Consider the following 12,736-nt stretch of genomic DNA (forward strand, 5'->3'; position numbering starts at 1 on the left):
TTGTTGTACTGCCTCTTGTCTAGTCATTGTACTCTTTTTCTGTTTGTTTTTTGCAGACACATTTCTCCCAATCCAGCTGAAACTGTCAGACTGTTTAAACCAGTTTGAGGCAGCCAGTTAAACTTGGTAACACTTGTTGTTAAATTTGCAAAATGAAAATTTTATTTTTTCGTAAACGAAACTTTTTATCATCCCATTATTGATATAGTTGATACCTACCTTTTAGACAATAGTGAACATGAATACTACATCTATCAGATTTTTCATGGACACAAACATATGCTAACTTTAAGACTTGGCGATAGATATTGCCTCTTCCTAATCAACTTGAATGTGATAAGTAATTTTCATTATATAAGACGGTAATGAATGAGATTAGAAATGACGACAGACAAAAATTAAAGGATTGGGTAGTTTTACAATGAAGCTAACCAGTGATGTTGTTTGTTGAATATCGTGTGTAATTATTTGAGGGCTTTCTTCGTTAGCCGTTCCTGATTTGGAAGTTATAGACTACTCGTGACCTCCTCAAATTAAATAAGGAGATTGTACAACTTTTATAACGTACCCACTGCCATAAAGTGCATAGTGCGTTTTGTTATTTTTTACGGCGTGTACGAGATGCGAACAACAGAACCTCGGTTCCATAGTCCAGCACGTTCATCACTGTGCCGCGCTCGGCCTTGTTTATTATAAGCTATCTCCACTTTGTTCAATCCCATGATTACATTCCTTAATGTACATATAAGTTTCTTGTAGTAATACCACCACAGGAACGCAACATATTTGGTGAAAAAAAGAATATATAAATTCAATAAAGAAAACATAAATTATTCCTTCCGTTCTGTTGTACAATATTTCAATGAAACTAAAGCACAATCAAGCTTAAATCTTGAGAAAATAGAACTAAATTTTTAATTAATATTCCAACACTAAAAGTTTCACTTGTTTGTTTCAGAGTAAAGCCACATTGGGCTGTCTGCTGTGTTTAAGCAGGAAATCGAACCCCAAATTTTAGCGTTGCAAGTCCATAAATTTACCTTTGTAAAGTAAAAAAAAGTAAAAAAAAAATAGTTTCGCTCCAGTGTGCTTTTAAACTTTATTATATAATATTAGGAATAACAAATTATTATATACTACACTATTCACACCGAGGGAACCTTCTTACTAACTTTTGTTTTTTAGCCTTTTAGTCGTCTGCTGTTATTAATTGATGGTAAGGTGTTGATTCTTCGTATACTAAACATAGGCCTTAAAAATGAAAACAGTATTGGAGAATATTAAGCAAATAGAAACAATTTACTGTTTAACAATTTTTTTTCTCATGAATACACACTAATGATGGCAATTTAGTACTACTAGTAGTAATTGATTCAATGTTTGTGCTACTGCTACTAGTAGTGTACTAGTACTAGCTCGAGTTCTGGTAACGAGTTTTTAAGGTTAGCAAAGATGATGTTGAATTTTGTTACAAGTTAACTTGTAATTTGTATAGGTAATCGTCAAATTAATAATCTTAGACTGTAAGTGTAAGAGGGTTAATCTTACTTTACTACTACTACTAGAACTAGAAATTAGAACAAATTGGTATGACTATTAATTAGTATTACTAGAGTTAGAAAGTAGCTTAAGTAATTTGTAATAGGTGGTTATTATGATTTAGAAAAGTAGGGATTTAAAGGTTTTTACATAGTAAAAACATGGAATGAAGCAAAAGAACCAAGGATTATCAGAGAGACAGTTAAAAGTTAACGGATGTGTCAGATAAAGCCTGATGATAGGCACAAGAAAAGGGTAGAATAAAGAGGTTTACAATTACAATTCCTTGAGGATGTGTTGGTGTTTTGGAAAGTATGAGACATGATAAGAAAAGATAAAATTGTGCAAGAAGATAGTTACAGACATTTTCATGGAGTGAGGAAGAAGGACCTGAATGATAATTTAAATAGTAGCTACTTCAGGGCAAGTAAACCAATTCCTAGAATATCAGAAATTAGCATACCTATTCCAAGACTGGGAATATTGGGATGAAGGAGACTGTAGTAGACTTACATGATAAATTGATGGTGATTCATAATTCATTGGTAGTCTTGTGGATAGAGAAAAATGTTGGAGAAATTGGGAGAAATGAAATAGCATGTGTTATCCAGAAGCTAGAATTAATGATATTGCAGTGTTTCAGTTAGCTGGTAAATACCCATCAGTGACTGTTTCAGAAACTATTTGATGAACAGAGACTGAAGCCACCAGTCAGTTTGACTGACAGCAAAATGTCAATGATGAAAAGTTAGAAACATTAACGGTCACTAACAAGAGCGATTGAGTGTAATAGTAGGTAAATACATAATATCATGTAACCTAAGATAAAGTTTAAATATACAGTAATGGAACAACACCAAATATATATGGATAAAAATTTTGATAATTTTATGTGCTCTTTTCAGTACAAAAGCTTGTTTGAAAGAGACGCATAAAAGTGTTGAAATTTGTTTCCATAGAAATTTGGTGATTTTTTTGTTATTGTGAATTTAAAATTTACTTGGGGTTGAGTGTACCTTTAGACTATGTTTTTAAAGGCACACACAATATTATGAATGAGTGATTAGGCATTTCCTGACATTTAACACATGTTTCACCTCTTGTTCCTACAAAAATATATAAATATAAATATATTTCCCCAAACATTAATCAGGGTTTTTTTTAAAAAAAGAAAATGCAGGCCAGAATTTGTCTGATGAGTCTGAGAAGATGACCCTGAAAAGGCTCAAGCTACTAAGCTTAAAACCCTGATATTTTTATTATACCCAAAGTTTTCAGTTACACATAAAACTGTATTGTGCAAAATATATGAATTTAAATATGAATGTTCAAAAAATAAAAAAAAATATTTAGACAGCTTTTGAAAGCAAATTGTTAGAAACTACTTTCATTTTCTTCTTAATTAAACTTTTAAAGTAAGGCTGCTATGTGAAAATAATTAGTTTTTTTTTTCAAATAGGCCTATTGGTTTTTACATAACTGAGTGTATGTGTATCACTTTAAGAATGGACATGTGCCAGATTGATGATAGGAACTTTTTCATTGTGACCTCTACAACATTTAATGACCTGTCACTATGATGGGCAGCGGACTTTTCTAGTGAAAAAATGCTGTATTGATAGGGTAAATTATGGTGGTAAAGGTCTAGTAAATGGTTGTTTTTGTAGTAGATGTTGGAGCTAATGATGTAAAAAGGACAAGGTCAGAGGAGCTACTTGAAAAGTATAGGGATCATAGGTTAATTTTATTGGAGATGTTGTCAAGGTTCAGTTATGGTGAGTATTGAGGTAAATCTATGTGATCAGATCGTAAGTAAAAAATCTGTCATTTGGAGAAAACATGGTGGATGGGTTTACACTTTTGTGAAAAGACTATCAACCTAGCTATTCAGGAGACTTTGAATTATTACAGAGGCCTATGCTTATTTTATTTTCTGAAATTTTTACAGGTTCTACAGTAAATCCTGTACGTTGAATCCGAAAATGATATCCATTTTTCTCCATCACATACCGATTTTTCACAAAACGTCATAACTGACACACTTTTAACTGTCAAAATGGCTGAGGTCTACCCTGTGAATTCACATGCAAAGCCTCTATTGGAGTTAATTTGTTGAGAGCCAGATGCTCTTTGAAAAGAGAGGTTCACCCTATCATTGACTTTTGTGATTTTCCCAGCAACTTAGTCTTTAATTGAATGCAGAGGCCTTTTTTTTTTAACCTCATATGTAGTACTTTGTTAAATCTTGAATCAGGAATTGTGTAGTTACCTTTTCCTTTGTAGAGTTTAATTTTTTTTCTGTGGTAATCCATTTTAAGCTAGAATGTTTTCTTTATAGCATCAAGCTTATGTTTTAGTTTTTATTTCTCAATTCATTTCTTTAAAGTAATCTTAAAAGTTCTGCACAAAGTTTTTGTTATGATTCTTTTGATTTTTGATGGGTACTAAATGTTTTCTTGTCAAAGATCATCTGTGGTTGTTCAAATGAAAGTTGAAATATATTTTTTCACTAAATGAATGCTGCAAAATTACAAAATATGAATTCTAAAATATATTTGAGTGAAAAATTATTATACATAACATAATACTTTGTCTTATGCAAACCTCTGTGAAACCTCTGCTTATTGGGCCTCCCTTTTGGAAGACAGTGTATTTAATCACTGAAATATAATTGTTTTGTATTTACAAACTTTATGGAAGTGACAGCTTAATTGTTTTTTAAAACCCATTCTTCTTTTTTTTTTCTGTGGGATTTTCAACTTCTCTGATTTCGGCCTTTTTCTGATCCTACATTATTGTCTTAATCTGTCTAAAATTCTATTGACCTTTTCTTTTGTTTTTCTGTGGATTTGTTCTGAACTTTTCCAGCATCAGAGAGTCCAAAGCTGTAACTGATTCCCTCTGTCTTTCCTTTCTGAATGATTCTTTTTTGTTCCAGTTTTAAAGTGAATTGACACATGTGCATCGGCATTAAATGAAAGTCAACGAGTAATGAAATTGGATATTTTGTATACCTATCTTCAGATTCTCCATTACCTGGATAATGATCATTATCTTTAATTTGTGCACTAGGGCATGATTTATCAACTATATATATTTTCATTTGGTCAAGAAAGAACTTTGTTTTCACCAAAGTTTGCTGATTTTATAAAGCTTAAATTCTTCATTTAGAATAGATTTTCACTTTAGTGTCAATGTGTAGTTGACTTTTACTCTTTCACAGATTGTCACCCTAAAGACACTCCATGAAGGTATTTTCTTGGGCTTGTTTGTGAAGCAGTCAAGTCTCATCGTTTTCACTTAGTATCATGTTATCTCGTTGTTTTTATGAACACCTTGCTTAGCTGGATTCAGGTTTCTCAAAACATTACATGTGCTTAAGAGACCAGGTACATTATGTTCTCTCCTTTTTTGCACTGCTCTAGAGTAGGGCTAGGCAATAAAAATGATTACCTATGAGCAGTGATTATGTTGATTAATGCCATGAAAAATAATCTTTTAATTGAAATTACTGTTTCGAATTATTACAGTTTTTGGTTATTCTAACAATCAGGTGATTGAAATTATGATTAAATCAATTAATGTTATGAAAATAATGAACTAATTGAAATTATTGTTTTTAATTTTCACCATTTTCTATTATTCCAACAATTAATTAATTGAAATTACAATTAAATTAATTAATGTCATGAAAATAAACAACAAATTGAAATTTGTGTGTATGATCATTACTGTTTTCAGTTATCCAGTAATCTAAATATTGCTATTATGATTTTTCATTACTATTTTCAATTATTCAAACTATCCAAGGAATTGAAAAGATGCCGTTGTGTTTGTTTGTTAAGAAGAAAGCTCATAATGATCCTTCTGTGCTCTGCTTTTCATGAGTATCAAAGTTCAAGAGTTAGGGTGTTTGTTATTGTGGTCTGATGGTATAATAAGTAATTAGTTGAATGTCATTGATTAATGAGCTTGTTGATTAATCAGTTAGCAAATTTCACTAAATTCCCAAGCAATAGCTTCCATTGAAAATATTAGCTGCTTAAGAATGCCTTATTTCTTAGAGCAGGCCCAGGCAATTCTTTAGTAGATGCTGGTAAAATAATGAGGATGATTGAGGAAGCTTTATCCACTCAAATTATTTTGTAATTAAGGGGTTCTTTTTTATTATTTTAATGGCTTGTAAGTGTTTGAGTTATCTGGTAATGATTCCATCTACTGTATTATACCTTATGGCTGTGGTGTCGGAGCTCTAGATTAGGAATAATCATACCGTTAATTACCTTTTTTTTTATGAGTTGTAGCTGTAACAAAGATCAATAACATTCGTTGTTGTGTTTTTTTAGAACATGGAAGGATATTTTGGCTGGCTCAACCCTGATTTCAAATCCATTCTTCTTAGCTGCATACAAGGTTATTTCATTAAGATGTTCTTTGGACTTCTTTTTTTTTTTTTTTAAATTTACTAGTTTATAATGCTTCATTTTTCCTGTGAATTTCTATGCTCATAGCCTGTTCATGTCATCTGTATATCTTAAGTGTTTAACATTTCATTTTGTTAATTACTGGTAATATATATATGTACCACTGTATTCTACATTTTTTCAGTTGTTTCCATTTTGCCTTTTCCTTTAAGTGTTTGGTTTTTTTTAAGAGGTTTAATTTCTTAGCTGTTGAAGACTGACTGGCTGTTCTGCTGGTTACTTAATTTTTCTGATACATCTGAATTTTTTAAGCCTGACAGAATTATTCAAATCTTTCCCATCTTGGGTTCTCACCCAGCTGCTTCATGATCAAATAGAAACCCCTGAATTATATAAAAGGCTCTTGTATATGTATTACTCACTTTAAACTAATGATCACCTTCATTTTATTCCATTTGCTCCTTAAAACAGTTGGACCATTATACTTGGCTCTTTATTAGTGTTAAGCTAAGTTATTGTTATATCTTGCATTTGATGGAACTTCAAATTTTTTATTATTGTTTTTTTTCCATTAGCTCTTTCCAAAGACATATGATTTATAAGGGTGGTGGAACACTTATTCAATCATTCTTTCTCCATCTCTCAAATTAGGTTGTTTTGACTCAATTTCTTAAGTTATAATTTTTGGAACACTTCTTTGACAGTGAATATGTTTTGTATAGATTAAAGTATTTTGAATTTTTTTAAGGATAGGTTTATGAATGAAAATTTTATGTAATTAAATAACTTAATCTGTGAGCTTAAAGTTTGTATGATTTCATTTGATATTTATGTTTCTTCTTTAATAAAGCAGCAGTTTCTAAAGCTTTATCATGGAAACTATATTACCAAAACTAGATTTCCATATCATACAAACACAGATTTTTTTTCTCTTCTTATTAGGAAATGTCAAAATATATTGGATGTCTGCGTAGAATTAACAGTTACTTGTATCATCCAACTGTACAATTCAGACAATATTGTGTATATTTCACCATTCATGAAAGTTCATCTTGGCTATCACGTGCATCTACTGCATCACACTGCTTAAAACAGGTATGTTTTTTTTATTAGTAATGCATATCATTGTTTTGCTAGAATTATATACAACTATATAATGTGAATGACTGTAGTTTTGTTTTTGCTTACAAATGGTAAAGCTTAATATACAAGAAAATATTTATGTTTAGTAATTATATGATAGTTTTTTTCAGAACTTGTTGTGCATGCTGGAAGGATCTAGACTTTTTTTTTTACAGTAAAGTTATAAAAAACAACTTTTACTCTCAATAATTTGTAAGAAACTTTTCTTGTAACTTTTGTTGAGCCTGCCTTGTCTTTGGACATCTTTAACTAGCTCTTCCCACAAGCTACTTCTCTTTCTGTTTCTTCTAACCCTGTTACCACCTTCCTATGTCTTTTGCTGCTCTGATAATTCAGATATGTGACACTTGTTATTTTACTCCAGTTGTTTCTTCTGGTACTTGGGCAAGTTTCTTGAGTGCACTTAAACTCTTGATATTTTTTCCCCTCTTTATCCCTCATCTAATTATTGGATTATTCCAGATTCTTTCTAACTGTTCCATGTTGACTCTTAGTTGCCACATCCTCCCCACACTTAATATTCCTCATCTGTGGCCTGTGGTTAGAACTATTATTTTCTAGTGCTTTATTTCCTTGGTCTTTTTTTTCCAGTATAGGGATTTTCTTCTTCTTTTATCCTCATTCTGCTCTTCTTTGTCATTAGCTTTTTAACTTCTTTATCTTTTCCTTTTGAGGCTGCATCACTACCCCGACAGCTTTACTGGAGAAGTTAACACTAACTTGATCTTTATGCCATCCCATTTTCTTCTTCTTCTTCAGATGTTGCCCAGTTCATTTGCTTTTTATAAGGGGAGGGGGGAGGCTTGCTGTATTGGGATTCCTTATTTCTTGAGTTAGACTCCATCAATTTTATCTCTGGGAACTCCATGTGACACCCATCTTTCATACAGATATTTTTTGGGGAGTTCCCGTTTCTGTGATCTATTTATGGTGTCATCATTGGGTTTGGTAATCAGTTGTCTCTAGACCTACCCCTCAGCTTTGATGTTGTGGGAGCTTGGATCTTAGTTTCCACCTGTGTACTCACTTTGCAAGGTTTTCTTTCAGGAGATTTCTTTGTATTTCAGAGCTCAACTAAGTCATGAGGGTTTTCACAAGGTGAATGCACTATATTAGTATGTATTTCTACCATCAACATTTGGTATCTCCTAGCTCTGTCCTAGGAGCTATAATCTGTTATGGCCTCCATCCTCATTCAAGAGTCTGCTTGTTTGGGTTGCTGTTCGGGTTCCTAAGTTGCTATTAACTCCAATCCAGTATCCAATTCATTTGGGAGTACTAACTACTGTATTTGCATAGTGGGCTGAGCCTTTTGCTTTACATTTCTGAGATATGAAGTTAAACTAAACTATCTGGCAGTTATTTTGATGAAGAGAAATAATTAATCATCAGGAGGGTGCTCAAATATTAAGCAATCTTCCGTCACCCCACTTGAGGATAAGGTAGGGGCATAGTTGTGGTTGTGAATTTAAGTGGATAGATCGGTTCTGCATAACTCTTAACAAATGGCTGTTCTCAGTCATATGGTTTTTCAGGGTGTGGAGATCTATAAACACTATGCCATGGAATTTGTTGTGTGTGGGGGATAGGAGTACCCTAAGAAAACCCATTTTCACTGGTAAGGCACCAATCCATTACTAGTGCCTGTTTAACGTGAAGATATAGATAAAAGAGACACTTGTTGGAGAAGGCAAGAGTGATAGGTGGAACTGTATGTTTATTAACATGGAATGGAATTATTCAGTTGGCTGACCTTCCTTAGAAAGGAATTCTAGCTGGGGATAAGCCTGATTGTGGTGGAATCTTCATTGTCACTGGTGGAGGGTTGATGGAAGAAGAAGGACTTTAAGGGCAGCTCATCTATATGGTAGTTCAGTGGATGGGAAGAGTCTGTGTAAGTGTCTATTTGTAAGGTGTTTGGTGAGTTTGACGATGAAGGTATAGCAGGCAGGTCTGACTTGTGGGATGGAAAATGTTGTTGATTATTCAGATTGCTAGTTTGTTGTGATTTCTTGGAGGTGGTTACTGGTTAAACATGGTTTTCTTGTTATGGCTGGGTTTGGATTGCTTTTTTTCTTTTTGCTGTGGTTATTTGTGTTGTCTTGTTGTTTAATTTTGGTGATAGGTGCCGTCTGGGTCTGTTGGTCCGTTACTGTTGTTTGATTCAAGTAAGGGATTTTGTTATCTTGGTTGGCGGCAGGTGTTTGGGAGTGGCATGGAGGTAATGTGGGAGGTATGCTGGATAAGATTGAGGCCAGGTGTGGCTTTCAACAAGGTTTTTCTGCCTTGAAATGGTATAAGTTGAGGATATAGCTTGCAGTCTGTTCAGATAATGCTACAATTTTTATGAAGTATGAAGGCAGCCCTGTTTTCCTGGATGTTATACAGTGGATGGTGTGAATCTTTTAATGGGTGGTTATTTATAGGGCTTGGAGGATTTCGTCTGTAGTGAAAGATTGGTCAACATTTCTTAAGAAAACAATGTGTAGGCTGGCACTGCTTTTTTGTGGGTTTGAGTATCATGGATGGCAAAGTATTTGGAGTCATCCGAAATCTTGGGCTGAAGGAGAATATCCCCTTTCCATAGTCGTCTGGTATGCTTAGGGATAACTTTAACTTGGGGTTTGTACCATTAGATAAAGTTAGCTTTATCTCGACTTTGATTAGCAGCAGTCGGCTTACTAGTGGAAAGCATAATTAAATACATCTTAGTGGCTTGGTGGCTAGGTCTAATGATGATAATGCATTTTGAGATATGAAGCTTCTGGTTTCTAAGGCTTTTATGTCTCCTTTTCTTCCTAGTGTGAGATTCGGTCTCTTTTGGGGTCTCTCAGCTTTCTCCTACCCCATCTTCCTCTGGATATATCCTATTATGTCTGCTTCAGTGGATGTTGGCAGATTAATGAAATTTCTACCCTTTGATGCAATGTGTTCTCTCATTTCTTTACCTCTTATTGTTGTAGTGGTGGCTCATATATTTCCACATATCTTTGAACATCCATTTGCCTCCACTATACCTGAATTAACACCTTTTCGTGGATGCCTCTTTAGCCAGAGGAGATACAGTTTTGGATACCTTCAACATTTTCCATATTTGATTTCATGTAGAGTGGTCTTTCCACATCAATATCCTCGAGATGTGGGCACCATCTTTTGCTATAGCTGACTGGACATCCTGTTTTAGTTTATTTTGACAGCTTCATTATCATTTATTACATCAATTGAGAGGTAAGTACTTATTCTTGAGATCTCTGTTTTCTTGTTTACAAGTTCCATTTTTGGGCTCACAACAAAAGCATGTGATTTTGGGTCTTCAATTTTCTGGGATCTTTGAATTTAATAGTAGATAGGCTGTCTATCCCAGACCAAGCTCTTTCTATAGAGTATTCTGTATATCTTCTGGTGCTTCTGTGAATTTGTTCCCACTTTGGGAGTCCTTTTATTAATGCATTTGTGACTTCCCTCTATATCAATCTTCCAATTTTTTGGTAAACAGTCCCTGATTCCATGGCTCTGGCAGGATTCACTCTCTATACCTATCATCATCTTCAGCTTCTTCCCAGAATGGTGTGTTTAATTTACAGCACCACTTGCCAAATTTTTACCATTGCCCCTCTTTGGTCAGCTCAATCACAATTTCCACTCCTTCACCTTTTAGTGTTCTTGGGGTTTCTATCTCTTCTGTCTTGGAGGTCAGCTTTTATGCCAGCCTCGGACTTTCATCTCTCACCACAATGTTTCATACCTTCATCTTCATGTGTGGCTTTTGTCTGATCCCTTTGCAAGATGGGCAGGTTTTCCTTGCAGACTAGTCTGTTTTCTTGCTTGCTCTTATTTGCCTTCCACCCTTACAATTTACCTTTGCAAGTGGATGGTATGTCAGTGGTGTTTCAATTACGACTCCCTTACTCCAAGTCATCTGACTCTTCCTGATCTTGCTTCCTTTATGTTAGTCTATCCATTTATATGGTTACTATGTAGTTTTATCTATGACCTTTCATCTTTTCACTGGTCATTATCCTTTTCTTTTCCAGTAGATACAGACACCTCCCAAGCCTTTCTACTCGGTCATCCTCCTCATCCAGTTCCTCTTCTGAACTGTAACCTGTATTTAGTTCTCAGGTCTCTTACAGGTCTTCCATTTGAATCTTTGGCCACCTGTTCATTACCATGTTTCTCATAAGACATATTTGATTCTCCTTCTAGCTTGCAGGAGACATCACTTTGTTATTTTTACCTGAAACATATCCCATTCACTTTACCACAGGGACAAATTGATTTTGTTCCCAGACTATTACTTCCTACCCAAGACTTGGGCTGCTTGCAAGGGGAATATGATAGTTTCTCCAATCATGCTTCATTCTTTTTCTTACTTATATGATCATTTCCTTTGTCCTGTTTAGGCAGTTTGTAGTTATCTCAACTGCAGTGCTTCTTTTCATGGCAATTGACATAGTCCTTTTTTTTGCTATGGTATTCCTCATGAATTGTCTTCTCCTGCCTTGACAAATTGGATTAAACAACTTATCCAACTTATCTTTTCTGCTATTGGTAATGGATCCTTTCATCTTTCCATATCACTCATATTGAGTTTGTCACATCACAGCTTCTCTTGCTTCTGGCCATTAATGTCCCCATGATATGATATTCCAAATAGAATGTGATCGAGTCCTGACGCCTTTATGTTACATTACTCACAACACACTGCAGTTACTTTTGCATTTGGATTTTGACTCCCTAAAGTTGCCATTCTTCAATCTTCACAGAGGCTCTAAAGAGGTGAGTTTTGATTATTTATTTCTTTGCAATTTTCATGATAACAACAAAAGAAATCTAATAATGACTAAATACACACATATATATATATATGTATACATTTACTGAAGATAAATGGAACCCAGCACATATCTGGTGTTGCCTCAGTAGGAATACTTCTCTCTCCCAAAATCCACATCAAGTATAAGATAACAGGAAATGTTAACCCCATCTGCCCCTACTCATCAGTCACTGTTAAGATGGTGTTTTTCTGCAAGTCTGCTCTAGCAATTTATATATTTAATTCTTAAGCCAAAATAACAGTACCAGTTGTGTTTCTCTGTCCTCACACCTGACCAGCTCATGGTGTCTTTATTTATGATAATCCATCACACAATCTATCAGTATGTGACCTTATGTAGGTGATAGATAATTTCTGTTTTCTCCATGCACCTTTCATGTATTTTCCCCCTATGCAACTTCCTTCTAGTGGAGAGAGAGAACCCTTGCCTCTTCTGTACGAAACTACTGGGGAGGTCAGCATAGAGAGTTTCCCTTTGGAATGATGTAATCCCACTAGTATTAGACTGAGTGGATGCACCCTTTGATCAGAAGTAGGGTAAGGTGTTTACTTGTAAATGTAGTACAGGCCACCCTTTACACTAAGATCTACACCATTCCCTGTAATTATGACCAGTTTGATGGGTCTTGCATTCTCTTCAGGGTGCAGGTCTATTATAATTCATCCTTGTATTTGCTTATTCTGTTAGGTATTCCATGCAAGTATTTATCACATGCTTTACTGCTTGACTTATTGCAATAGCTACACTATATATATATATATATATATACGACCTAACTAACAACCTCTCTAG

General features: G+C 34.3%; 1 protein-coding gene across 5 annotated transcripts in view; it reads left to right on the forward strand.

Moving 5' to 3' along the window:
* Positions 1 to 1,133: 1,133 nt before the first annotated feature.
* The window catches only part of LOC106474038 (kynurenine--oxoglutarate transaminase 3-like), a 69,790-nt gene continuing 58,187 nt past the window's right edge, over positions 1,134 to 12,736 (forward strand). The window contains exons 1-2 of one of the 5 annotated variants that reach the window (XM_013934732.2): positions 1,134 to 1,216; positions 6,906 to 7,058. In XM_013934732.2, coding sequence (XP_013790186.1) covers positions 1,214 to 1,216; positions 6,906 to 7,058 — 156 coding nt within the window. In that variant the 5' untranslated portion in view covers positions 1,134 to 1,213. Of the gene's footprint in view, positions 1,217 to 1,421; positions 1,443 to 4,895; positions 4,929 to 5,885; positions 5,953 to 6,905; positions 7,059 to 11,732; positions 11,886 to 12,736 lie in introns of those variants that run through there. The other 4 variants (XM_022379333.1, XM_013934725.2, XM_022379329.1 and 1 more) reach the window with 4 other exon arrangements.

Source organism: Limulus polyphemus, unplaced genomic scaffold (genome assembly GCF_000517525.1).
Source record: "Limulus polyphemus unplaced genomic scaffold, Limulus_polyphemus-2.1.2 Scaffold135, whole genome shotgun sequence".
Classification (NCBI taxonomy): Eukaryota; Metazoa; Arthropoda; class Merostomata; order Xiphosura; family Limulidae; genus Limulus; species Limulus polyphemus.